This window comes from Sardina pilchardus, chromosome 24 (assembly GCF_963854185.1).
Source record: "Sardina pilchardus chromosome 24, fSarPil1.1, whole genome shotgun sequence".
Classification (NCBI taxonomy): Eukaryota; Metazoa; Chordata; class Actinopteri; order Clupeiformes; family Clupeidae; genus Sardina; species Sardina pilchardus.
Genome location: NC_085017.1, coordinates 9,602,329 through 9,630,071, shown reverse-complemented (window position 1 = coordinate 9,630,071; position 27,743 = coordinate 9,602,329). Strand labels below are relative to the sequence as shown.

At 45.6% G+C, this 27,743-nt stretch overlaps 1 protein-coding gene across 2 annotated transcripts in view; it reads left to right on the top strand.

Moving 5' to 3' along the window:
- The window catches only part of fam131ba (family with sequence similarity 131 member Ba), a 29,991-nt gene extending 6,028 nt beyond the window's left edge, over positions 1 to 23,963 (top strand). Inside the window, exons 2-8 of one of the 2 annotated variants that reach the window (XM_062530082.1) lie at positions 6,102 to 6,139; positions 13,346 to 13,439; positions 14,792 to 15,010; positions 15,458 to 15,598; positions 20,587 to 20,900; positions 21,924 to 22,178; positions 23,522 to 23,963. In XM_062530082.1, the coding sequence (XP_062386066.1) occupies positions 6,102 to 6,139; positions 13,346 to 13,439; positions 14,792 to 15,010; positions 15,458 to 15,598; positions 20,587 to 20,900; positions 21,924 to 22,178; positions 23,522 to 23,821 (1,361 nt within the window). In that variant the 3' untranslated portion in view covers positions 23,822 to 23,963. Of the gene's footprint in view, positions 1 to 6,101; positions 6,140 to 13,345; positions 13,449 to 14,791; positions 15,011 to 15,457; positions 15,599 to 20,586; positions 20,901 to 21,923; positions 22,179 to 23,521 lie in introns of both variants that reach the window. The other variant, XM_062530081.1, reaches the window with a different exon arrangement.
- The last annotated feature ends 3,780 nt before the right edge of the window (positions 23,964 to 27,743 follow it).

Below are 27,743 nucleotides of genomic sequence, written 5' to 3'. Positions count from 1 at the left end.
TTCACTCTCCCACAAACACACGTACGCACACACACACACACACTCCAAATGCACACACACACACACACACACACACACACACACACACACACACACACACGCACACACACACAACTTCACACCAATACCCAGTCACACATCATGTATCCGTTGGCTGCTGCCTCGGTGAGTGACAGGGCCCAAGGTGACTGGTCGATACACTGACTGACATGCAGGCATCCATCCAGTGATTGACCTGCCAAACGAAGGAGTATGAAGGGGCATAAGAGAATGAGGGATGAGAGAGATAGAGAGAGAGAAAAGAGGGAGAAAAGAACATGATGAGCAGCTGGAGAGGGAGGAGGGGATACGAAATGGAGATATTAAGACAGGAAGACAAAGACTCAACATAAAGTTTATGATCCCCCACCGCCCTCTTAAGGACTTGTTTGTTTTGAAAACAGCGAGAAAAGGCAGAATGATGATGCATGTGAGAGTCTCCCATGAAGCAGATCGAATAGCTTCCACCTCGTGTGTCTAGATGGACACGATCGAGAGATTTAGTATCAGTGTCAATGTGATTGATTTTAGTTTTTTTTTTTTTTCCAAAAGCAGTGTGTTTTAAAGAAAGTTGCCATCTCTAAATGACCTTTTCTGCGGCATCCTTTGGGAACTCCGAGCTGAAAGCCCTCAGCATCAACTGGGACGTATAAGAGCTCATTTAGCGCGCACGGCTCCAATCGTTTGCCTCCTCTCAGACGAGGGAACACCGCGAGAGACCGGCCCGAGATCATAATGGACCCTCGAGCACGTCTCGCCCGGAATGACGGCGTCACACACGCACACCCACACACACACACACACAAGCACGTCTAGCCCGGGCTGACGGCGTCACACACACAGACACACACACGCATGCACGCACACACACACAATCTCTCACACACACACACACACGCTCAGGCTAACGCCGTCCCTGTGGCACACAGCTGCATTCTCTGAGATGATTTCCCCCAAGACTATAACCGAGTCAATTTTCAGTGACTGCAGAAATTTTTGGATTTGAACTGAGAGGCAGAATTTGCTTTTCTTTTCTTTTTTTGGGGGTGTGGGGAGAGAGAGAATGTGTGAAAGAGAGAAAGAGACAGAGAGAGTGTGTGAGTGAGAAAGAAAGAGAGAGACAGACAGAGAGAAAGAGAGAAAAGATCATTTTCCTGTTTACCTTACTCAGCCTGGCCTCGGGGGGATCCATCTGTTTGCCTCTGTCTCTCCTCCCCTTTATTCTCCTGCTCCTCCTCTCCTCATTCTCTCCTCTCCTCTCCTCCACTCCTCTCATTCTCCTCTCCTCTCCTCTCCTCCCATTCTCTCATCTCCTTTCCTCTCCTCATTCTCTCCTCTTCTCCACTCCTCTCCTCCCATTCTCTCCTCTCCACTCCTCTCATTCTCCTCTCCTCTCCACTCCTCCCATTCTCTCATCTCCTCTCCTCTCCTCATTCTCTCCTCCTCTCATTCTCTCCTCTCCACTCCACTCCTCTCATTCTCTCCTCTCCTCTCATTCTCTCTGCCATGCTACCTTTCTTTGGCACCCTCCCGGTTCTCCCCAGTCATCCGTCTGTTTATGCCTTTTCATCTCTCTCTGTCTGCCTCTCTCTCTCTCTCTGTCTGCCTCTCTCCATCCCTCTCTCCATCTCTCTCTCTGTCTGCCTCTCTCCATCTCTCTCTCTGTCTGCCTCTCCATCCCTCTCTCTCTCTGTCTGCCTCTCTCCATCCCTCTCTCTATCTCTCTCTCCATCTCTCTCTGTCTCTGTCTGCCTCTCTCCATCTCTCTCTCTCTCTCTCTGTCTCTGACCCCAGACACTTCCCATTCCTTTCTGTCTGTGTTCTGCTTCCTCTTTGTTGTCTGACTGTGTGTGTGTGTGTGTGTGTGTGTGTGTGTGTGTGTGAGAGAGAGCTTCTCCCTGTCACCCCGCCTGTGTCTCACGGTGGGGTTCATTCCATCTCATTCCCCTCTTCACTCTCCCCCTCGTCTGACTGTTGCTTATTCCCATTTCTCTCCTCCATCTCTCTATCTCTCCTCACTCTCTCCCTTTCTCTCTTTACCGCCGTCTACCTCGCTGGCATCCCCCTCTCTCTCTCTCCTTTCTCTCTCAATCTCACATTGCCTACGATCCCCTCTTTCTATCGTTCTCTCTATCTCTCCCTCTCGAATCCCCCCTTCACCTCTTTGTTTATTCTGTCCTTTTCCTCTCTTTCTCTCACTTTTTCTCTCTACCTGTGACAATGCATTCCATCTTCCTTCACCATCTTCCCCTCTCTCTCTCTCTCTCCCTCCTTCTCTCCCCTCTCTGTCTCTTTTTCTTTCTTTTTGTCTTGTGTTCTCTCTATCTCTGTAGGGTGTTGGCTCAGAATGTGAGGTGAGTCAGCTCCTCTTCTCTCTTCTCTCCGCCACCCCACCCACACACACACACACACACACACACAGACCCATCCACACACACACACAGAGACAGCCCCGTTCACTCTGCTGTGTGGCCGCATGTCACAGCTTCCCTCAGTTCAGTGGGGAGGACGCGGCGGGCCCCTCAGCCAAAGCTGATGCGTCACCAGCCTCTGAGACCCGTCAGGGCCCATTCTCCACACTGCTGCACCACTGCTGCCTGCCCACCCACCCCGCCACACACACACACACACACACACACACCCCGCCACACACACACACACACACACACACACACACACACACACACACCACACCACACACCCCGTCACACACACACACATACACACACACACACACACACACACACACACACACACACACATACACACACACACACACCCCCCCCGCCACACACACACAATCAAACATCACCCTTTACTCCACTCTCTTCTAACCACCATCATGCTACTGATGTGTGTGCCAGTTGTACCTCTGCCTTTCTGTCACAGCATTTCTGCCTCACCTTCACACACATATAAACACAGACAGACACACACACACACACACACAGGCATACACACACACTCACTCTCTCTGTCTCTCTTTCACACACACACACACACACACACACACACACACACACACACACACACACACACACACACCTGCCTGTATTCCTGGTCCCTTGCTGCTCATGTCCCACCCCCCTCCTCCATCTCCTGTCTCCTTCTCCACTCAGGCCAGCGGGTTGCTAGCCCATTAGCCGATGTCCAAGCCAATCGTGAGCCGAGGCCCAGCAGGGCCCGCAGAGGAAGTGATGTCGGGGCTCTCAGGCCCCCGTGCTCCTCGCTGTGTGCGTTTGTGCAGCCGAGTGTCTCGTCTTGGGGAGGCTTGTGCGACTGATTTAGCACACGGTGTGGGATACACATTGACAATGGGGCTATGCGCATGATTTTGTGTGTGTGTGTTTGTCTGTGTGTGTGTGTGGGGGGGGGGGAGGGTATGTTTGTGTGAGTCTGTGTGCATGCGTGTATATGTGTGTGTGTGTGTGTGTGTGTGTGTGTGTGTGTGTGTGTGTGTGTATGTCTGTGTCTGTGTGTGCGTGTGTGTTTGTGTGTGTGTGTGTGTGTGTGTGTGTGTGTGTGTGTGTGTGTGTGTGTGTGTGTGTGTGTGTGTGTGTGTGTGTGTATGCGTTTGTCCTTGTGGGCACGTCTGAAAGGGCATGTTGCTTCACACATATTATGAAACACAGGAAGGAATGCAGGCCATCTTGGTTCTGGGTCCCATCAGTTGTGGATCTGTTGTGGTTCACTGTCAGTATCCTTCTCTGCTGGCGCTCTTTGGTATGTCTATTCTCTCTGCGAGTGCAAACAAAAAGCATTGCGCAATGACCGTAGCCTGACCAGCAAGACCCACATCAAGATGTACGGTCTGGGAACTCACCGTAGGCAGGGCTCAATCGGATGGGTGGGATAAACAGTTGTCTTTCAAATTCCCTCTCCACGCAATAGGATAGCGCTAAACAAATTTTCTTCTTGTTTTCAAGTAGCAGGAGGCTTAACGGTCTCAACTTCTGGTCGCATGTCAGTCATTGTTATGTTAAGCCCGCCCACCGACTCTAACACACATCCAACACACTTGCGCGCCGCGTGAAAAATTGGCGACGGCCGTTTTTCTAGCAGGCACGTTTTTTTCCAGCGCGGCTCGAGCCGCGACTGAGACGTGCGCATCGCGCAGGCAGTGTGCAACCTCTAGCTATACAGCAGACACACACACACACACACACACACACACACCACGCCGACAGCCTGCAGCCAGCCTAAGGGTAATAGCCCAGACCTTAACCAATAGAGATTCTGTGGAATGACCTCAACAAAGTCATTCACACCACCAGACATCCCAAGAATGACTAAACTGAAGATAGAATGGGCTAACATACCTGTTGAATGTTGAACAGATCTGATTCACAGTTACCAGGGGCACTTGGTTGAGCTTATTCCTGCCAATGGTGCTTAAATCAGTCATTGCTTTCAAGGGTTCATTTCTTTTTCCCCACCAGGACTACGAATGTTTAATTGGAGTTTTTAGAAATAAAGATGTAAAAGACATTACTTTGTTTAGCGTTGTTAGTTTCAGCACATTGTGTTTGTCTAGGTTTAGATGACTCAGATTTTATGTTATTCCAAAGGGTTCACATACTCTCTCTCTCTCTCTCTCTCTGTCTTATTCTATCCTTCTTTTGTCCCATGCTCTCGGTCTCTCACTCTCCACGGTTCCATCCCTCTCCCTCTCTCTAGGGTGTGCCGTTGGCCTTGAGGCCTATACAGTCACCCGCCTGTATTTACTGAGAACGAGCCATGCAATTAAGCTTTCCACTGATTAAAATATGCCTGCAGAGATTCAGGGCAAAAAAAAAAAAAAAAGACATTACGTTATCTAGCTGCCTCCCTATATCGGATGCCATAGGCATTAATCTGTGTCAGTAATGTTGTGCAGGCATGGCTAATATGACCTGGTGTACACACGCATAGGATATGATTTATGGCTCTTGCCTCCACTGTCATCATGAGAAAACATTGTGTGCCTCTTAATAAAAACACTCATGTGACTGACAAATTAGACATATGCATTTTTCCACAGGATATTTTAGCATATGCTCTAAAATGAGACCGTGCTGGTTTGAGTACAGGATTATTTTGTGAAATCTCCGAGACAAATGCAACAAAAGCTTTTTTTGAAAAGTCCCGTTAAAAACTTCCAGTCCTCTAAAAATAATCACAGTCTCAAGTCCATTTCCATACCGCTGTCACTGCAAGCACGACATGAAATGAAAAAAAAAAAAAAAAAAACAGGGAATTTCTCTGGTAACGGGAGGAGATCGTGAACAAAGCCTGAGTAAAAAGAGTGGCCTGTCTGACGAGGGAGGCCTTGGATTGTCAACAGCAGACTGTGAAGTGAAGTGAGGCAGATGTAAATGTAACAGGCAGGTGTGCATGAAGCTATACACACACAACAGCAGGTGTAGTTTATCAGCAGTGCAGTACTGAGGCAATGCAATTACAGAGGGTTGTCACGACGGTTTCCTTGTTGCGGATTTGCCATGTTTTCCTGTATCTCTGCGTTGCGAAAGTTCTTTTCGAGGATGAATCTAATGAATTGGTGTCATGTAGAATGGGAGGCGATTCATGGCAGTGTATAATCTGGGATTGTGACCGATGAAGAGGGGGCTCTAGTAATAGTGTTTGATACACTACGCTCCAGTGGTTTCATGTCTAGTAGTGCGTTGCGCATTGTGCACCGTAGAGCTGCTTATCAATGAAGGTGTGGGTCAGTTGCCTATAAGTAGTGGGTACAGCACCTGCTACGAGGAAGTGCGCCATATTGTTTTGAGTCCCCTTTTGGCGTGGTCCTAGTGCGAGTGTCAGAAACGGCTCCTTGCAGAGTGCTAACAGTTGGTGTGGGTAATTATTCTAATTATAGTCCTTTTGTGTGAATGTCAGCAGAAATGTACGGGTGTTCTGTCAGCTGTACTCAGCTGGCATTAGTGTGCAGAGGTTATACAGCATAAGCCTGTCTTTCACCTCCTCTCTCGTTTCCTTTCCCACTCCTTCTCTTTCCCTCTTTTTCCCTCCCTTTCTCTCTCTTTCCGTCTCTTTCCCTCTTTCTTTCTCTTCCTCTGCAGCGGCGGACGCGGTTCCCGTACAGAAGGATGGAGAGCAGGTAGGATCCATGAAAAGCAGACACACACATGAACACAAATAAACATATATAAAAGCATACAAGCATATATACTTAGATACATACAATATATACTGTATACATACATACAGTACATACACATCTATAAGCATACATACATACATATTGATAAGCATACAGTACATACATACATACATACAGTACATACACATTTATAAGCATACATACAGTACATACATACACACATACATACAGTACATACATACACACCATGTGTATCCTATGTGTACATTTATACAAATACAGAAACATTTTACAACTTAAAAAGCAAGGACTGATCTTTGGACCTCACAAGTTTAAGGCCTGACATGGTGTGAGTATCATGTGGTCCTCACATAACCTCATACGCAAATACATATGACATAGGAGACACACACACACACACACACACACACACACACACACACATACACTCACACACAAATACATACTACACACACACACACACACACACACACACACACATACCAGCTGTGTGTTCTCTGTGGGAGTCTGTTGACAGGGGAAAGTGCAAGACGAATCACAGAGGCGAGTGTGTGGGCTAAGGAGAAATATGAGCCATTAGTAGCATGACGCCTTTAGCGACGCCACGCTTGTTTACACTGAGCGAGCCGCGTAATCCCGCGCACATTTGTGTGACATCATCTGACACTATGTTCAGCGTGACTGTGAAATCTCCCACATGTTGCCTTTTCGCACCAGTGCCACTGTTATCTGTGTTTACGTTGACGTGCGTACGTTGAATAATCTTTCACCGGTAAGTCACTTGTTAGTTAACTATTAAATCTTTGCAAACTCAAACAGTAGGGCAAGCAGGCATAGATACGTCCTCACTCATGCGCCTGTGTTGGAGCACCATATGGCACGACACTGCAGTATGCCCAACTAATAAACTGACACAATGCCTTATATGGTTGCTTGTACTACCAGTTCCCTGCACTCCTTTAGTATAAGATGGCTGACAGGAGAGAGGCTGTTCGACACATTGTGTGTGTGTGTGAATGTGTGTGTGTGTGTGTGTGTGTGTGTGTGTGTGTGTGTGTCTGTGTGTGTGTGTGTCTGTGTGTGTGCGTGCGTGCGTGCGTGCGTGCGTGTCTGTGTGCGTGCGTGCGTGCGTGCGTGCGTGCGTGCGTGCGTGAGTGAGTGTGTGTATTCACTACTGGCAGGGACTATGGCTGCAGCTTTTCAACCAAGAGCCTAATGATACAATGGCTGTGTTCGTCTCGGCAGTATTGAATTTCTCACCCAAGGCCATTCGAGATGCCAGCCCCCTTGAGTCCGACCATCTGACTGTGTGTGACAGCCACTCTCTCCACCCCCACCCCCCCTCCCCCCATCCCTCACACACACACTCGCACAACAGCACCATGTGACATCCATCTGACTCTTTCTCGCATCTCACGAATCCATTTCTACCCTCGCCGTCCCCGTCTGTGCCGAGAGACGACGACAACAGCAGAATTTATCTGCGTTCATCTGTTTGTCAGTTATGGATGAGTTTGGCCAGGACAGCGTCGGCTCCCAAAGGCCCACAGCGCCACGAAGCTGTCTGGGCTGCCTGAGGTCCTGCGGGACCGCCGTTTAGCACTCGGCTGCTCTCTGGAATCGAGGGACGGAGAGAGAACCCGCCGTGCGGGCAGTGGCGCTGGAAGCGAACTGAGCTAAAAAGTTTCCCAAAAAACCCTCCCAGAGGTCTGTTGCAAGGGTAGACACAAGGACAATGGCCAGTGACGTCATGGTTTTCTCGTGGCACTTCAATAAAATTTAACCCTGATAAATTTCTCAGTTGTGCCATCTGATCCAGAAGCCGCTAATGCACCTAAGTGGCTGTGTTCCGCCACAGTTCTAAATCAGAATTGTCATAAAATTCTAAGTGCAACAGAATATAGGGCATCCACTGGAGGGGTACAAAGTCAGGGTGAAGTCAGCTGTGCTTGTGGGGTTCTCGGGGCTATGTGAGGTCTTGCAAAGACAACAGTTTTGTTTCACAACGGTTTCCACAGAACATCTCGTCTTTTTTAAGCATCCAAATGGAAAATGCCTGAATGGCAATTCGTTTCATATTTCAAGATACTTTTTTTTCGCTTTGTATGTCATTTACATAGCCTCCACAAGGATGTTGATTGAATGGAAGTTGACATTAAACAATGAACACTGCTCTCGGAAGTTTGCAATTTTTGTTGACAGCTTATTTTTCAATGCAGCTTAATGAGTGACGGCTGTCATATGCAATTTGTCCCAGTATTCAACGACTGTCTTCATCCACATCTCTCTGACAGTGAGCAGCTCTCTTTGTAGTATGACAAATCGCAGGAGGACGTGAGGAAACGTTAAATATCTCTCAAATGCACGCCTTCCACCTAACCAAGACTGGAACAAAGCAACTTCATCCTAATTATGTACTGCACATTTTATTATTTCGTAATTTTCGTTATTAATTATTATTTTGAAATGCCTTTTTTGAAAATAGGCGTTAGCCCTAGAGAACTCTAGCAATAGCTAGCATGTCGAGTAATATTCCCAGAAAACAAAGGACGGACTCATTAGGCAGGTGCTGCTGCCGTGGTGATAGTAATCAGAGGCACGCTTCCTGCCTGCGACGGAGGAGGTTTGGTGACCTTCAGATGACCTCTGCTATTGATTAGGCGCCGACTGCGCGCGGTGCCGTGTGTCGTTCTGGCGCGCAGACGAGGGTGTTTACCAGCCCCGGAAAAAAAGCCTCCGCCGCCCTCCATTAATGCAGGTGTCGAGCAAATTGAGCTGCTGTTACTGTGTGTGTGTGTCTGTGTGTGTGTGTGTGTGTGTGTGTGTTTGTCAGCAAGCTTGTAATTCACAGACAGAGAATACATTTGCACCCTTGTGCTTGGTACATCTTTTGTATATGAAGCACTATATCTTTCAGTGTTGGCACTCCCTCCCGGCTGATAAGATACAGTTAGAGAATATTAGTGGCCCCCTTGTGATAGTCTAAAATGTCTGGCCTGTGGCCCATGATTTAAGAGCATTTAGGGTGTGTCCAAGTCCGCTTTTGCCATAGTTTAAAGGTGGAATAAATTGTAAGGTGCATGCATGGCTCAAAATGGGTTTACGTAGGTTTTGTAAATAAACATGAGTGTGTTTTTGGCATAACGTAAAGCCAGGAGAGTGCCATCTCCGATTCCCTTTAAGAGCCAGTAGGGGAATAGCCATGGCACGTTGCTATTATCATGAGTACTATTATGAACGCATCTCTGCAGAAGGAATCCGCTAGCACGCGAGACCATCTATGCAATCATCTACTGCTTTGCTGAAACACGGATGTGTCCGTGACAGACAGAGTAGGCTATAAATGCACTCTGCGCTTGCCTTGCCGTAATGAATCTCGTGGGCTACAGCAAAACAAAGTCTTACAGTTAGTCATTTACTGGCACAGTATTGATTGACAAGGGGGTTTACAATAAGATAAACATAGCTAGAAAAAAAGAACAGCACCCCCCCATAACATTCAAATGAGTGAATCAAAATCCTGGGGACAAGCACACCAGCACAGTCTTTGTATTGTGTTGCTAGGGTCTAACCACAAGGCAGATCATCAGATTTCCTGATAATGTGCTCTCAAAATAACAGTGAAATATTGCACCTTTTACTTAAGACCAGGTTTCCCTTGGTCAGTGGTGTAATCATTGTCTGTGGTGCCAAAATAGCATTGTGCGATCGATCGATCGATGTGCCTGACCACACCTGATTTTTCTCACCGACTCACCCCAGGGTGCATAAGTTGATTAGCTGTTTAGGACCCACTGGTGCGGGAGGGAACGATGATGAGTGTGTTGGTTAAGGCAGTGGTTCCCAACCTGGGGTCCGGGGACCCCATTAGGGGTCACCAGAGATTGTCTGCACAGTGTTGCCTGGGCTGAGGTTGTGAGGTTACCAAAATGATATTTGCGTTCATTAAATGTATAAATCCCAATAACAATAATCCCATTTGTTCCACATTTAAATTCATGTAGCTATTTATTGCCTCTGACCTCTGAACTTGCGTAAGCAACCTTCAGGTCGGGCTGCATGGGCTTGGCATTGGTAATTCATCCCCGGACCCTGATTGTTGAATAAAACACTTTTTTGTCTGTATGCCGGTAGGAGGGGGTCCTGGCTTGTCTTAGACACAGGCAAAGCTTCAAGGAAAAAAGGTTGGGAAACACTGTGTTAAGGGATGTTGTGTTCCGTCTGGTGCTACTGTGCTCTGGATATCAGACAGGGCCTCATGGCTTCAGCAACATGACAGTGTCAGAATGAAGAAACGTTGACCATCTCTTTGTGAAAGGCACTGTTTTGTATTGAGATACAGTAGAGAAAGCATGGTAACACTTTACCTGAAGGTACTGTATCGACATAAGAGTGACATGACACTGTCATGACACATGAACCCTAACCCTAACCCTTACAAAAATCCAATGACACTTAATGACAGAAGCGTTATGTCATAAGCGTTTACGACTTGTTTATAGTGTTTATGACACGTTCATGACAATACCATGGCACTCTTATATAGATACTTTTAAGTAAAGTGTGTAATCAAAAGCATGTTATGCTTATGGAGATGCTTTCAGACCAACGGCGTCAGTGCCCTGATTTCCTTTAACAGATCCCTGAAGGCTAAAGATTGTGAGGACTCCATATATCAGGGCAGGCTATTTCTGATATGCTAGATTTCTGCATTCGAGGAAAATGATATCTAGTCTGAAAGTCTGTCTGTAGTCAATGTGTTTACAAGCCACTGTTTGAGGATTAAATCAACAAAATGTAGTTCTTTCACCTTAAAGTAACAGCTTCAAACTCATTGCCACCTCACATGCACCTACTGTATTAAATGGCAAATTGAGTTTCAGTTGAAAGGGGAATTCCTACACGTGATACTTTAGATACATAGTAAATCACAGCATCTTAAAACAATGAAATAGCATTTTTCTGGACCATTTCGTTTTTTCCCCCACCACAGCCATGACATGCCTGTACTAACCACACAGTCAGATGTTAGCCTGGTGTATCTGTACAATGGAGCTCTGTACTCTTTTTTTGTTTTGTTTGTTTTTTCTAGTGTGATCCTGGAATGTTTGAGTCCTCTCAGTCTGTCCTGGTTGCCACTTTGTCCTCAGTGCCTCTCCTTCTACCCACCTTTTTTCCCTTTTTAACCTGGTTCCTATTTTAACTTCCTGTTTGGGCAACTGGTCCAGTCCCCCGTGGTCAGGTCTACATGTCAAGCTTTCCCCCCCCCCCCCCCAGCAGCACATTCTCTACATCCTCTTCCTCTCCGACCCCCACGTCTCCTGTTCTCTCTCTACCAGGTTAAAACGATCTGTTGCCCAGAGCTACTCTCATGTGTTCTCCTCTCCCCTCCCCCCTCTCTCTCTCTCCCTCCTGCTCTCCCCGTACAGCAAGGACGTGCTGAGTTCTCATGGGAAGGAATCAATGTAAGTCTCTTCTGGATCATGTCCCTCCCTTCTTGGTACCATCATGCCTTTTCAGATGGGAGCCCAAAAGGGAGTTCAGAGCTTTTGTGACCAGAGTTCAAAGTGTGCAGGCAAGCTGTTGAAATGATGGCTTCAGTGCCAGTTCAGAAACGACTACACGGCTTCAGGGGGCGCGTGGCTCAAACCTGCGACCCCTTACTACTTCATTCATGCCAACTTTCAGTGGGCACCTTCTTCAAGCCCCATCTTGTGGAGGCATTTGAATTGGTTTAGTAATTCCAAATGCCATCGATTCTGCAAGTGGGCCCACCCATTTTTAGACCTCATTTCACAATGGTTGTCTCGGACGTATGCTTTTTAAAAATATATATACTGTATATTTGGCTATTAAAAAAGGTTACTTTCGCCTGGTAGAGTTGGGCAGAGGCGGAGTGGAACCGTGAGATTTCGACGGCCCCCTCCCGATGAGGGGACGGGGGTGCTGGTGGGAGTGAGACCCAACTTTGCTGGATCGCTATTTTAGGGGGGGAAATCCAGGGCCCATTCGCTCATCTAAAACCTTCAGCAGTCTGTACCCATCTCATACGCATCTCATAACCTGCATGTCTATTCATCACACTTGTTCCCATGTTATTACCAGGGCTGTTGTGGGAGGGGCTGTGATCACACAGTCCAGTCCAATCCACTTTTACAAAATGTCGATATCATGCCCATTTGTAAGATCCCAGTAATCAGCCCAACCAGCCGGTCTGGAATTCACCTGATTACCGCTCCACTACTGGTAGTGGGCAAGAGAGAGAGCACATGCACAAGCACATGATACTGATCCAGCACAGCACCCACACTCTAGGCTGCTCAGTGGGACAGTGTTTGACGTCAGCAGTGGACGGACATTAATCAAATATAAGATAGAGGACATTAAACTGTCCTCCTGCTATGGGGGCCTGGACACACTCTCAGCTCAGACTAACCTTCACAGATGTGATCTTTCATTGTTCAGCCAAAAGGATCCATCTCTGCTGAAAGTTACCTCACGTTATTCTCCTCCAGTGTAATACCGACTGCGTTTTCATTTTGACAATAAAACACCCAGAGAGCATCTAAATAAAGGACTTCTCGAAGAATAATAAGTTTGGGTCACTGAGTTCAAGGTGAAAAATAACTTTTGCGTCGATATGCAGAGGACGTTGTCACTGACCTTAACCCTTTAAATATTATTTATATTCATATAGTGAAAATGTATCATAATTCAGTGTACTGGGTGTTTTTAATTAGCTGTGTCAGCGAGGTTGGTGCCAGGTACCCTGATGAAGTGCTAAATGTGAGTGATAATTGAAATGTACTGCGAGATTAACGCCATCTGTTTTCCTCTCTCTCTGTCTTGCTCGCCCTCGCTCTCTGTCATGTACCTCTGATCTTCTGTACTTTTTGAATATGCAATATTTTCTCCATATTTCTCTGTCCTCTTTGACCCTGCTTCCACGCACATTCTTTTCTCTTTTTTCCCCTATACTTTCTCTTCTTCACATTTTCTTTGGTTTTTTTTTTCATTTCTTTCCCACCCTTTCTTCATGACTTCTCTCACCCTCTTCATCCATTTTTTTTCTGTGCTTCCTCTGGGCTGCTGCTGCTGCTCTCTCTCTCTCTCTCTCTCTCTCTCTCTCTCTCGCTCTCTCTCTCTCTCTCTCTCTTCCCCACCTCCTCTCTCCCTTCACAGCTCTCGATGGAGGACACCACCTCTATCCTGCCTCGTCTCAAGCGGAAATCCAACCAGTACGGGATCGGTGCTTTGGCTAAGTCCTCTCTGACAGGTGTGTCAGGTGTGTGTCTGTCTCGGTGGCTGGTAATCGCCCCCATGTTGGCTCCAGGGCTGGTGGAGGAGGCGTGTGGAGTCAACATGGACGCCCCCGTGGGTGCCCCCCCTCCCCTCTCTTCACCTCCCCCCGCTCTCTTGCCTCCATTACAAATGCACATCAATGGTCGCCCTATGCGGCCATTGATGATGAGATCCAATCAGATCCAACGTCAGACCACTTCCCACCCCCCCCCCCCACACACCGAAACCAATCAAAAGCAATAAATAAATAAATAAGTAAAATAATAACAATCACCGCAGGTTTTAAGACATTATGTTCTTTTACTGACAATACGCACCACCACGGGCTGTCTGCTGGGAAGGGAGGTGTGTTGTTGTGGAGTGCAGTCGTAGTGGTGTGATGTGTTTTTTTTCGTTGAGTTGAGTTGAGTGTAGTCCTAATGTGTGTAGTGTATTGTGGAGTGTTGCTGTGTTTCTGTGGTGAAAGTGACTGTATCTTGTGTGACATGTGCATCTGTGTATGTATTACTTGATACAAATATACCTTTGTTCACTCTTACCTCAGGAACTAACTTTGGACATAGATTTATTTCCCTTAGCTGTTTTTTTTTTATGCAACAGCAATTTTGAGAGTAGTGAAAGTTATACCCTCCAGCATCACACCATCAATTACCTCTTTCCAGAAAACAAGATAGGGCTATTTTTCAAAACAAAAACAATGTATTGTCTTCAGTGACAAGAAAACAAATAAGGGGGGGAAAAAACAGGAATGCTATCTACGAGGCCAATTTGTTCTGCTCATGGCCACCGCATTGTCTTCCTGACTGTTTTGCACTAATGCATATCCTGCTCTGACCACACATTTGCATTTTAATGAGAACGTTTTTTTTCCCCACAACACTGGTGCTTTTGATGTTTCCTTACCCAATCCTCAATTCGTTTATATGTTGTATAATTAATCATGTGTTATAAATTAATTTCATGACTAACGGCGTCTAAATGACGCCGTATAGCCTCCTCTTATCGGTTCCCACTCATTGCCCGTCAAGCGAAGGTGCAGGGGATTCGTCAAGTCAACAAGGCTTGACAGATTCAGGCAGTTTCCATTGGCGCCATCCGCTTTCATTTTCTCACCCTGCATCAGAGGCACTTCTGTCACGTCTGAGTCACAAGTGTGTAAAAAAAAAAAGAAAAAGAAAAGAAAAGAAAAGAAAAAAACAGGCGAAAGCTATGGCAGCAAACTGCCCGGCAACCCCTCATCATCCCCCCGTCCCTGAGAAACACTTTGCGTCTCCAGCGGTCTTTTAAACTCACACTCACCTTTCTCCTCCTCGTCCTCCTCCTCAGGTGTGAGCCGCTCCATGAAGGACAAAGTCACCAAGCCCACGGCCATGGCTCAGGGGCGTGTGGCTCACATGATCGAATGGCAGAGTTGGGGCACACCATCCGCCGGGCCGGAGGGGGGAGTGGGCCGAACCAACCTGAACCGCGAGAGGGAGAGGCGGCTAGAGAACGATCTTTACAGTGACCTCAGTGATGGGGAGAAGGAGGCCCGTTTTGCCGCCGGTGAGTCAAAGTCAACATGATAACTGATTAAGAAAACATGAGGGGAAAAAAAGCTTTGCTAATGCTAACACAAGTGCTGATGGAATACAGGCACTGAAATGTGTCTGGAATCCTTCTCTTTCCACACCCTTCTGAAAAGGAACTATATTAATATTAAGAATTCTATAGTAGTTCTACAGTGTATATGACTTCTATGATGCTCTGTAATGCCTCTGTAATGTCCTTCCCCTCTATAGTGTTGATCCTATGGTACAGTGATAAAGTACCTTGTCCCAAAATACTGTAACCATTCTATAATGTCTACAGCATTCCTGTAAGAATGCTATACTATTTAGTTCCAAAATTCTATAAGATAGTTCTTTTTCGTAAGGCTCTTTAGTCTTAAGCAGCTCTCTGTCACTGTGACACAACAACTCTCCCTCTCTTACGCTGGTTTTCCTTCCCCAGGAGTGATGCAGCAGTTTGCCATCTCCGAGGCGACGCTGCTGGGCTGGAACTCGATGGAGGGAGACGGCCTGTGTGAGGACTCCAACCAGGGCAGCGTGGCCCACCTGAGCGAGGGCAACCAGGACAGCATCACCAGTCGCGGTAACGACACCTCAGTGGCCTCTCCACCAATGACACAGAGTGCACCTTGTTAAGTCCACAGCATTACATTCACTTAGCAGCTATTCTATACCGTATACACACATCAAAAGTGACTTGACGTATGCATTTCATCAACGCGTATTTTTTTCCTGGATGTGAATGATCTTGGCAATGTTAGCACCTTACATGGTCATTCTAGCTTCATTAGCACACACAATCTCTTGTATTATTATACCCCTGCGCTGTTAATCATTTCAGCATTGCCATGTGGTGGATTTGCTAAGGTGTACGTCTATTGTTTGCTATAGTGAATGCCTTTCCCACATGATAGCAGAGATGCTACACCTTGTGCTATTTGAGCATGGCCTCATTGGCAGAGGAGATAAACCCTCTCTGCTCTTGTGGAGCAGAACCTGTATGCTACAATTGGATTTTACTACTCTCGATTTGATTGTCTCAATCTGGTGGAGCAGGTTTTGGTCTGGCGTGAAGAGCCAGCCATTGAAATGACGGTCTAGGACCCAGGAGTGTCTTCTGCCATTTTGTGCGGAGTGGCTTTGGCCCCGAGTCTGTGTGTGGGTTGAGCTGTCACGAATAACTGACACCTGCCCGTACCTAGTGGCTCCCGACCTGCCGAGGAGCATATTGGAGTGGAGTGTTGCCTGTGTGTGTGTGTGTGTGTGTGTGTGTGTGTGTGTGTGTGTGTGTGTGTGTGTGTGTGTGTGTGTGTGTGTGTGTGTGTGTGTGTGTGTGTGTGTGTGTGTGTGTGAAGAAGACATCAGGGGATGTGAGGGGATTAGGGGCGTAAAAACAAATGCTTGCTGGCTTGGCACCACACAGACACACACACACACACACACACACACACACACACACACACACACGCACACTGGAGTGGATATGAGCCAGTCTGTTCCCTCTTTGAAGTGCCCCGACACACAGAAGACTGAAAGACCCCAGAAGGGGTGATACATGGTGTGTGTGTGTGTGTGTGTGTGTGTGTGTGTGTGTGTGTGTGTGTGTGTGTGTGTGTCTGTCTGTGTTATGGGGACACTTGGAGACATTGTGTATTTCCAGAGAGGCCTCCAGCCATGACTGACACTTTTTGTTGTCTATTTGCATTAATCAACACATAAACAAACACACACACACACACACACACACGCACACACACACACACAGAAAGAAACAGTGGTTATTTGATATGCATAATGGAAAATGCAAATAGCAAAAATGGCTGTGGATGTTGGCACTCTCCATTGCAGTGAGAGCCAGATGGGCTTGTGAAAGCAAACAGCTGCGCTTGACTCCACAGCAGCTGGATGTGAAACTCTCCTCTGAACAGCCACCTACCTGCTCCACTGATTGGTGCTCATCGCCCATGTTTGGGTGCTCCTACTCCTCCGCTTGGACTACTTCAGTAGAGGTCGTGACGCACTCAATGATGCGCACAAACACACACACACACACACACACACACACACAAACAGACAGACACACACACACACACACACACACACACACTCATATGTACACACATGCATGCATTTATACACACAGATGTAGGAGCATAGAAACATGTGATGTGCTCACAGACATGCACAGACTGTGTAGAGACATACACCCACACATGTACACATTCCTCCAAACACACGCACACACACGCACACACGCACACACACACACACACACACACACACACACACACACACACACACATTGCATCCGTCATCAGTCACACACACACATGCTGACATGTGCATGTACATATACACACAGCAACACAAATTCACCGCCCCCCACAAACACAGCCATCTAACATGATGGACTGGGCTTGGCCTGATTGATATTGTTTACCCCTCTGACTGATCTGTCCTCACCCACGTTTGACAGGTCTCGGAGGTGCGACACGACTTTATTTACTGCTCACAGGAGGCTGTGCGGAGGCACTCCAAATGGCACCAGAGCCCTTGGGCAGCACACATACGGATAATAATGGTGTTGTGTGCGCGGTGTGGCACGGGCTGGGCAAACTCAATCCGTGACCTGGAGCAGGGAGCAGGGAGCAGGGAGCTGGAGTAGCACACGGGACATGTGCTGGAGATGGGTCTGATGACTGGTAAAGTGTGAAGCACAGATATGAAAAAGATAGAGGTGGAGAGGAGGCTGACACAATGTTTAATCCATTATGTACATCCACACAAGGACTCTGAGATGGATGTTGTGGGCATTCAACTTTGTTAAGCGCATCCTACTCATTGTTGTGGGCATTCTGCTCATTGTTTAGGGTATTCTAGTCATTGTTGTGGGCATTCTACTCATTGTTGTAGGTATTCTACTCATTGTTGTGGGTATTCTACTCATTGTTGTGGTTTTTCTACTCATTGTTGTGGCCATTCTGCTCATTGTTGTGGGTATTCTACTCATTGTTGTGGCCATTCTGCTCATTGTTGTGGGTATTCTACTCATTGTTGTGGCCATTCTGCTCATTGTTGTTCATTTGATGAAGGTAATGGCTATGGCTATGGCTATGGCTATGGCTATGGCTATGGCTATGGCTATGGCTATGGTTATTTAGCAGACGCCTTTGTCCAAAGCGACATACAAATAAATAACAATACAAATTAAATTAACAGTGAACAATTACAAACTAGGGAGAATAGTAATATTATCAGTAAAACAATAATTTTAAGCACTAACCTAATGAGAAATAAAACAGTGAAATGAGAATAGCAATCAAATAAGTCACTCAGTTAATTATATATAATAATAATAACTAAAGCATGGTATGGCTAAATTTAAGGACAATAGCAAAATAAATTTCAAATTCTATCAATAGACAAATTATAACAAAACAATACTATTATACAAACCATAACACATCACAAACTCAAAGGACTAAGTGCATATTAAATAAATATGCCTTAAGACCCCTCTTAAAAGATCCAAAGCTGTTGCTGCAACGGAGAGCACTGGGCAACTCATTCCACCAACACGGAACCACTGAAGAATAGGATCTACAATTTGACCTAGCATGTATGGTTGGTCGACATAACAGACGCTCCTCAGAAGATCGCAATGGGCGGTTGGGAATGTACATCGTGATTAAAGAACTGAAGTAGCTGGGAGCAGATCCAGTCAGTGTCCTATAGGCCAGAGTGAGAGATTTAAATTTAATTCTGGCTACTATAGGGAGCCAGTGGAGAGTAACTAGGAGAGGGGTTACATGTGTCCTCTTTGGCTGATTGAAGACCAGTCGTGCTGCAGCATTCTGAATCAACTGTAGTGGTCTTAATACACAAGCAGGTAGGCCAGCTAACAGAGAATTACAGTAGTCCAGCTTGGAGATAACCATTGCCTGTACAAGAAGCTGAGTGGAATCTTGTGTCAGATAAGGTCTGATCTTCCTAATGTTGTACAGGGTATACCGACATGACTTTGCAATTGAGGCAACATGCTCAGAGAAAGTAAGTTTTAAGTAAGTAATGTTTTACCAACTGTATCAATCTTGGTGCTTTTAAACCAATCTTCTTAATATTATTGGTATGAACAATATCGAGGTAATGTTGTGCCAATCATCATTTACCTGTTGTGTCTCGTTTACCATTTCTTTTGGGTTGTTTATTTGACCGACATGTAGAATGTCTACTGTTGGGAAAAGTTATTCTGCATCATATTCTTATAGGGAATTAAACATTGTGAGTGGTGTAAGAGAGAAAAATCATCATATAAAGATTGTTTTAGATAAAGTAATACATAAAAGGGAGACTGGCTGACTTCCTTACACAGTCAACATCTACAGTGTGCACTTCCCTGGTCCTCTCCTCATAATCAGGGCTGGATGAAGAACAGCAAGGGCCCTGGAGCTACAGCTAAACAAAGCACACCCTCAAATTATAACCAATATTTTCAGGCCATCTAAGAAATGCTCCAATTTGAGAACCAGATTTCCAATTTGAACCAGAAAGAAATGGCACATTGTAGCTATACCATCAACACAAGACAAGACAACACACACACGCACGCACGCACACACGCACGCACGCACGCACGCACGCACGCACGCACGCACACACACACACACACGCGCACACACACACACACACACTTTGTGTTGTAGCAGCATTTCATTAATGATAACTCCCTACCAGTTGTGAGCAACCTCATGAGTTTCTGTTTATTAGAATGAACTCAATGATCCTATATATCTAAGTTGAGCACAGTACACAATATTAACAAATGTGTATAGGGATGATTACTAAACATTAATGTTCAGCTAGAGCCACAATGATTTTCAGTGTGAGCAGTGTTCAGAACTGCTCCCAGGGTTTGGCTAATGGCAGTTGCCGCTGGTATAGCTGACATGTAATGCCTGCAGGCTCATTACAGTGGATCCTTTAAGATGTTTAAAAACATCTGATATCTAACTCTGTGCCTCCTCCAAATCACATTTCACAGTCCGAGTACTTGATTCCTGACAATTTTGTATTATCATGGAATTGTCACTTTTTCCAATCCAGACACAGACTAAGCGTACAGTGATGTACACACATATTGACTGTCTAGACTACAAAATACCAGCCTACTTGTAGCCTTGAGCAACTTGTTGCATCCTAACACATGAACTATGAACAGGTTGCAAACTGAATTGATGTAGGTCTACTTCCTCTGCCAACCCTTAGCCCCATTGAATTGATATTGCCTCTTTCCTTTAACAACCGGGGCTTTGGCAGTCTGCAGGTCAGTCTGCTCATAAGTTCCTAATTGTCCACCCTCTCCTGTTCTCCTCATCCCCACAGACCAGCCCAGAACAGATAGTGGCTCATACTTTCGGAAAAAAATGAAATAAAAAATCAGACCATTTTTTTGCTCTATGAACAGAATGCTTCTGTTACGTGCTTAGTGTGTAGCATAGTCATTCTATCTGGCCCTGCTCATACAGTAAGCTCCTAATTGTCCACCCTCTCCTGTTCTCCTCGTCCCCACAGACCAGCCCATGCACCACTCCACCGCGGAGGTGTGGCCCCACACCTATGTCTCGCAGGGCCTCTACTGCCTCTCCTCGTCTGACGCCTGGGAGCCAATCAGCAGTGAGCCCTCGGGTGTGGCCTCCCCCGCCGCCGGCTCCTACGTCCTGGCGGGCAGCACCTCTGGCGAGGGCTACGAGGCTAACCAAGGCAACCACACCCAGTTCCTGTCCCAGCATCAGCATCTCTCGCTGCAGCAGCAGAACCACCTGCAGCAGCTGCATCAGATCCACCAGTACCAGCAGCAGCAGCTTCTGCACTACCAGCAGCAACAGGTAGACTACAATTCCCAGCAGCCTCTGCACTCCCAGCAGCCTCACAGCATTATGAGTTTTTACATTAGACTCTGAGTGGGAGAATACACATGAATGGCTGTCAAGCTAACAATGTCCCACTAAGATCAATTAACTGTAACTGTAATCAGTCAATTACAGTCATTAGTCATTAATCAAAATGTTGGTGATTTGCAAAGGTTCCAAACATTGGCTATTGTCCACACATAAAAGCGTATTAGGCTGTTATATACATGGACGTGGAGGAGCAACGGTAACGGTCACTGCTTGACAATCTGTTGCCCGGGTTTGATTCCCGAGTCTATCTTCTTTGGCTAGAAGTGTCTCTGCTATGTACCAGTCGACTTCAACATTCATTCTGTTGCTTTGCACATTTTCACCCTCTAGACGGGTTCCATTCATCTGTGCCAGCAGAAACTCTTTATGTTATATCTGTTGCAACAGGCCTTAGTGGAATAATGTACACCTGCCAGAGACCTAGCATGGGGAGCACTGAGAAAGTGGGAAAGCAGGCCGTATTCATGCCTTGAAAAATACTTATTTCAAACTGTTCTTCCTCACAAACCAATAGATTAGCCCATAGAGCTGCCATCGATATGATGTGTTTTTATTTCCGTGCATTTCCCAGACATATATAATGTGGCACAATTCAGAAGCTATTGAATATGGGAAGCAGACAAAAATATGGACTCTGAATAGGTTTTCACAATGCACTGATGCCAGATGGATGTGAGAGATCTTTGGAGGGCAAATGGTGTAACACACGGTACAAGATGGCAGTACAAAATGTGCTTCCACTTACTTTTCTTCCATCAATTTGGAACTCGAAATGCTCAGTCGTCTCTGAGCCCTGACTGCTATTAGCCACAGATGGAGTGGCGTCCACATTTTACAACCGAGGTAATTTCACCCTTAGGAGTTACTAATCACGACGGAGATTAATTTCTTCAACACTTTAACAATCTGCTCTCTCTCCCCCTCGCCGTGCTGCCTCTCGTCTCCCAGGCCCTGGATCGTTTCCACAGTAACCCTCACTCCCTGCAAGCCACGCCCAACAGCACCATCCACAGTCTGGGCCCGCCCACTCACCCGCGATTGGCTGACCTGTGGGCGTCGGCTCAGGTGGAGCCTCATCAGGTGGAGATCGTTGGGCAGATGACTCCCATGAACATGATGGACGGGGGCGTGGCCGAGACGGTGGGGGAGGAGTTTGACGCGGAAAGCGAAAGCATGACGGATCAACAGGAGGAGGAGACTAAGGTCAGTTCTCAAATTGCTTATGATATTCCCACTATCCTACTGCATGATATTCCCACAGTCCACAATCCTACTGCATGATAATCCCACTGTCCTACTACATGATATTCCCACTATCCTACTGCATGATATTCCCACTATACTACTACATGATATTCCCACTATCCGATATTCCCACAATCCTACTACATGATGTTCACACTATCCTATTGCTTGATAGCTTGGAAGCCAGCTGGAATTCATCCCGCTCTCAAAATTTGAGGTCAGGAACTTTGGTCAGGAGTTGCTTCATTAAGAGGTCTCTATACTTGAATATGTTTGTGCTAATCAAGTAGTTTTGTCGGGCTTTACACGATGATGGACAGATCCACAACAGTATAGCGGTCATCCATGTCATCTGAACACACTTGCGGTGATCGCTGCTACTAAGTGTGATGATTAGACTGATCATAAAATTCCTACTATCCTGCTGCTTTGCTATTTACAGTTTTATCCATCTGACTCTCCTCACTGTTTTTTCAACAAATAATCTGCATGCTAAAGGACATGTAGCCTAATACCTACTGTACAAAAGTAGGCTATGTGTAGTCAGTTTTACTCAGTGCTGCACTTATCAATCTTATAATTAGACTTAGTGGTGGTTTACGACCTTCGCTGTAAAGTGCTTTGGGTCTCTTAAAAGCGGTATTTGTCTCACTTTACTTAGTCAATTTGATCTTCTGATAAATATTTTAGAGTAATACGGTGCTTGTTGTCTTCCTGGACATGGCCATAAAAAAGGTCGCGTAAAGCACAAACCTAAAAGCTATTTTGACAACTCTGGAAGGCTGTGCTATTCCATAGGAACCCACTAGTCCACTTGTGGATTAATCTACACGTGATATATATATATCGGAGTTTCAAACATTCACATTATGAGATTGGATAGAAACCCAGCTAATGAGAACACTGAGTTATTGATTGCTGTGCTACGTGGCAGACGTGCAGCTACAGCTCTCCTTGTCAACTCTTCTGATCCGTGTCCATTGACCCAGAACTCTGATCACTTAATAGCAATTGTCGTTAAAACAATTAAAGAGATGACACTTAAAGACCATTGCTGAGTTTGGCTCAAAGCAGATTTAGAGGACTTTTGTAGGAAGCTTTCCAACTGTCACTTCAAAGGACTCATTCCCTCTGACTCGACCTTTACGGGTTCAGAAACTTCAAAAGGTCATGTTCCACACACTGTTTTTTTCCCTCCACACAACTAGCAATGCCATCTGTTTTTTTTTTTTTCCTACGATGTTTTGATGTTCATTCTTCTCCCCTGCTGCTCCAATCCAAAATCTGCTCCTCTTCCCCAGGAGGACGAGATCACGTTAACCTTGGAACCCGAGTCTGGCTCGCCGCTGCCGACCACAACCCAGCCCTCGCCGCGGGAGACCCTCAGCCCCTCCTGGGCCGACGGACCCAGCCCCGGCCCCGCCGCGCCCTTCTTCTCCACTGCCGCCCTCGCCGAGCCGGCCACGGAATACGCGCCGTTCGAGGTCACGTCCTGCATCGTCCAGTCTCTGGAGGAGAAGGACAAGGAGGCGGCGGCAGCTGTGGCGGTGGTGGCAGCGGCAAAGGAGGAGGGCTCCGTGGTTGTCGTGGCGACCAACTGACGTGCAGGCAGCCCGCTAGGCTCTTTTTTTCCCTCCACGCCAGTAAATGAAAAATGGACCACAGAGCTAAACAAACACCTTAAATAACCAACCCGTTACACTAATCTCCATCCTTGACCTCTAACCCCCCCCCCCCCCCCCCACCACCATCACCACCACTCACTATTAACCCTACTGAAGGAACTGAACATCTGGTTCTGGGGCTCTAGACGTGAAAAACAAAAAGGAAGGACAAGCAATAGGAGAGACACTGTCAGACAGATGCTTCTGACTGCCAAGGCTGGAAGGACAAAAAGCAGAATTCGAAGGAAAAAAAAATGCGTGGAAATGGTTATGTCATTAGCACTTCAGCGAGGCCGTTTTGAGTCGTTTTGTGAAACGGCACAGAAGACGAGGAGATGGCAAGGACACACGCGCACAGCGAGGGGAGCGCAGGGCAAGAGGAGTGCTGTACAAGAGAGCCAAACCAACCAAAAGAAAGTGCATGCTTTTGAACTATTTAAAAAAAACAGATTCAAATCTAACAGTATACATAGTAATAATATTGATTTTTGTAATAAAATAAAAAGCCAATGAAACAGTATATGTATTTACATGTATGTGTGAAGGTGTGTGTGTGTGTGTGTGTGCGTGCGTGCGTGTGTGTGTGTGTGTGTGTGTGTGTGTGTGTGTGTGTGTGTGTGTGTGTCTGTGTGTGTGTGTGTGTGTGTGTATGTGTGTGTGTATGTGTGTGTGCGTGTGCGTGCGTTCATGGGTGAGTGTACGTTATGTGTGTAAGTATAAAATAATTATATTCTGAAATCATATTACCAGTTTGCCTGTTGGCAGTGATGTTGTGTGAAATGTTTCCTATGTTATTTATTACCAACATATCCACACACACACACACACACACACACATATATATAGACACATAAACAAATAGACACATCCATACATGCACACATTTGTGAACACACACACACACACACACACACACACATGCACACACACACACACAAACGCACACACGCACACACACGTGCTCTTTGTATAATCAAGCACAATACTGCCCAGTTTAAAACAGTGCTGCCCAATTTACCATCATACCGTATTGTAAATCCTACTACATATGCACTACAGACTGGACCAAACTTAAAAGAATGTATTGCACACACCGAGTGACAAAAATCATGTCTTGAATTACTTACAGTAGTAAATGTTGCTTTGTATTATTATTATTATTATTATTATTTTTGTACTTTATCACCAAGCTGCTCAACATTGATTTGCACTGAACGTCATGTGAGAGAGACTGAGCTGCTGCCAACCTGCATTATCTTCTGACTGGCAATTCAGTGAAGCTAAGACTGTGGACCAGAGTGCGTTTTGTAGATGGACCCCATCGTTTCCCCTCTTTAGCCGTAACGTCTGGACTTGTGGAGATCTAAGGGATATGTGTTTGCCTGGATGAAGACGAGAGAGCAAGAACGGACCTTTATTTCAGTTAGCTCTGATTTGGATTGATCCGGCATGCAGTGTCGATACTGAGATGAATGGCAGTAATTGATTTGGTGTGATTTTTCGAATGAATTATTTTCAGTTCAATCCCATTTTTTTTTTTTTTTGGTTAAGTTCGCGACAGCAGTAGCTCACCAGCTGGACTGCGAAATCAACACATCATATTACTTGCCTAGTGAATAGTGGCAGGCCCCCTCTAGTGGTTCAAACTGGATTATGTTGCCAGCTATCCTGCAGAGACATCCGGTGACAGTAGGCTGCGGATACCTTGCACTGTGCAATAAAGACACACAGGATTGTGGCCCTCATCTTGACGTGTGCCATTTGCCATTGAAATTATAGCATTAGTACTGCCTGTTTGTTTTCAAGGTACTGTAGAATTAGTTCACACAAAAATAAGATACACTTGGGCCAGAAAGAGAAAATAATAAGATATCGAGTGGAAGGCAGCCTACATCAGGTCTGAGAATAGCTCTCGGTCCTTGTATCTCGTCGGTTCGGGTTACATCATACTGAGAGCATTTTCAAATGGATAACAAAGAAAATCCATTTCAAATTCGATATGAAGAAAGATTACGTTCACGTGTCACGCGCCCCCATCCCTAACTGAGGCACTATTGTTTTCAAAATGTCCTAATATGTGAAGTGGTTCTAATGTGTGATATGATTTTGAGATTATAATGCTTTCAGTCCTTAGCTGAATTTCTTTTTTTCTGACCTTGGAACTGTGGGACTAGCTGGTCCAGAGAGAATATAGCTTCGAATTTCTTTCACAAAAAAAAAGGCTCTGGGCAGAGCAGCCAGGGTCAACTGCTTTCATTTTCTGAATCTGCACTCCTTACTTTATACTTTGCCACCGGAGTTCAAACACAGTGCAGTAACCGTATCGTGTGTTTGTCTGGCTGGCCCCTCTGGCTGAAGCTCCATTCTCTGAGAGGGCCCGGCCTCAAGATGGCACCGGGCACCGGGTATCTTCTGTCAGCTGGTTTTCCCAGAGATGGAGGGAGAGGCTTTGATCTCAACTATAATACACAGCTGATTATTAGTCATCCTCTGTCTACAGTAGCACCAGGTCAGTAAGATGCCCAGAGCAAAAGCTGGTCTCTAGACAAAAGTTTGCTTTCGAATCATTAATTCCTGGTGGGGAATAGGGACAGAGCTCATGATTTCAAGATTCAAAGGACTTCTTTTTAAAAATATTTTATGTTGGTGAGTGGAGAGAGAGAGAGACAGAGAGACAGAGAGAGAGACACTGACTTGAAACATATTGATTCTTGTTGTTATTCTTATGCAACAGTGGGATTAAATTTATTTTTGTATAATGTTACTGGGACACTTCTAATGGCTAAGGCTAATGTGCATTTAAAAAAAAAAAAAAAAGTTAAATGTCCCATGTAGTAATTTAGGCATAGGTGAGAATGAATTCACAAGAGAGAACTACAGCTGTGTCTGATTAAAATGCAGCTGGTAGATAGCGTAATGGTCTATTTTTGTATTCATTCATTACTTTCCATTATAGCCGTTGTGAGCCTAATTTGCCTTCTTTTGTTGGCCATTCAGACGCTGTCTCCTCATATACTTCCTCACTGTGTCTGTTTCTCATGGAGCGAGAATCATTTAAACCACTGACACACCGACAGACATCGAGACTCAGCTCAGCCGTCAGATTTGGCAAACATAAACCTCTCCAGCTCCCTTGTCATGCAGACCCTGTGCATTTTATCTGTTGTAAATAAATGGTCCACCCATGTGACCTCTGGGAGTGTGTGTTTATTAAGTGTTCGAAGCTCTGAAAACTGATAAAACTCTGATAAAGTGCTCTACTGTATATATTATAATAACATAAATTAAGTTTGTTATGTAGTTATTGTTATTAATCTGTTTTTATAGAGTAGGGTATTATTATAGACATATTTTTTAAACGTCTTCACAATATGTGGCTAAATCACACACTCAAATGTACAATATGAAATATATTATTCCTTTTATATATGGCCCATAAAACGTATCTACAGTACTGCAAACACTGAAAACAAACACAATCCTTCATTATTGTCATAGAACTTTATTTATAAATAACATATTAAATATCATTTATCTTCCGATCATTTACCCTAGTAAAATAATTTAAGCAATTCCATATATCTCTATTCCAAAGATGTTGCTCTGTAAAATATCAGCTGCAATAAACAAAAACAAAAAATACACACACTGTAATATTAGCAGTGGTTGTGAATCCCAACCAACCCCACATGTGACACATCAAAAATGATGAATAGAAGACTACAAACAGGACTCCGAGGCATGAAAGACATACAGACACACCTTCAGTGTTAAAACACACAGACACATTTGGAACAGCAAGAGTGCAGGCATTCTTCTGATGATGAAGAACCTGCCAGTTTAAAGACATACGGATCAA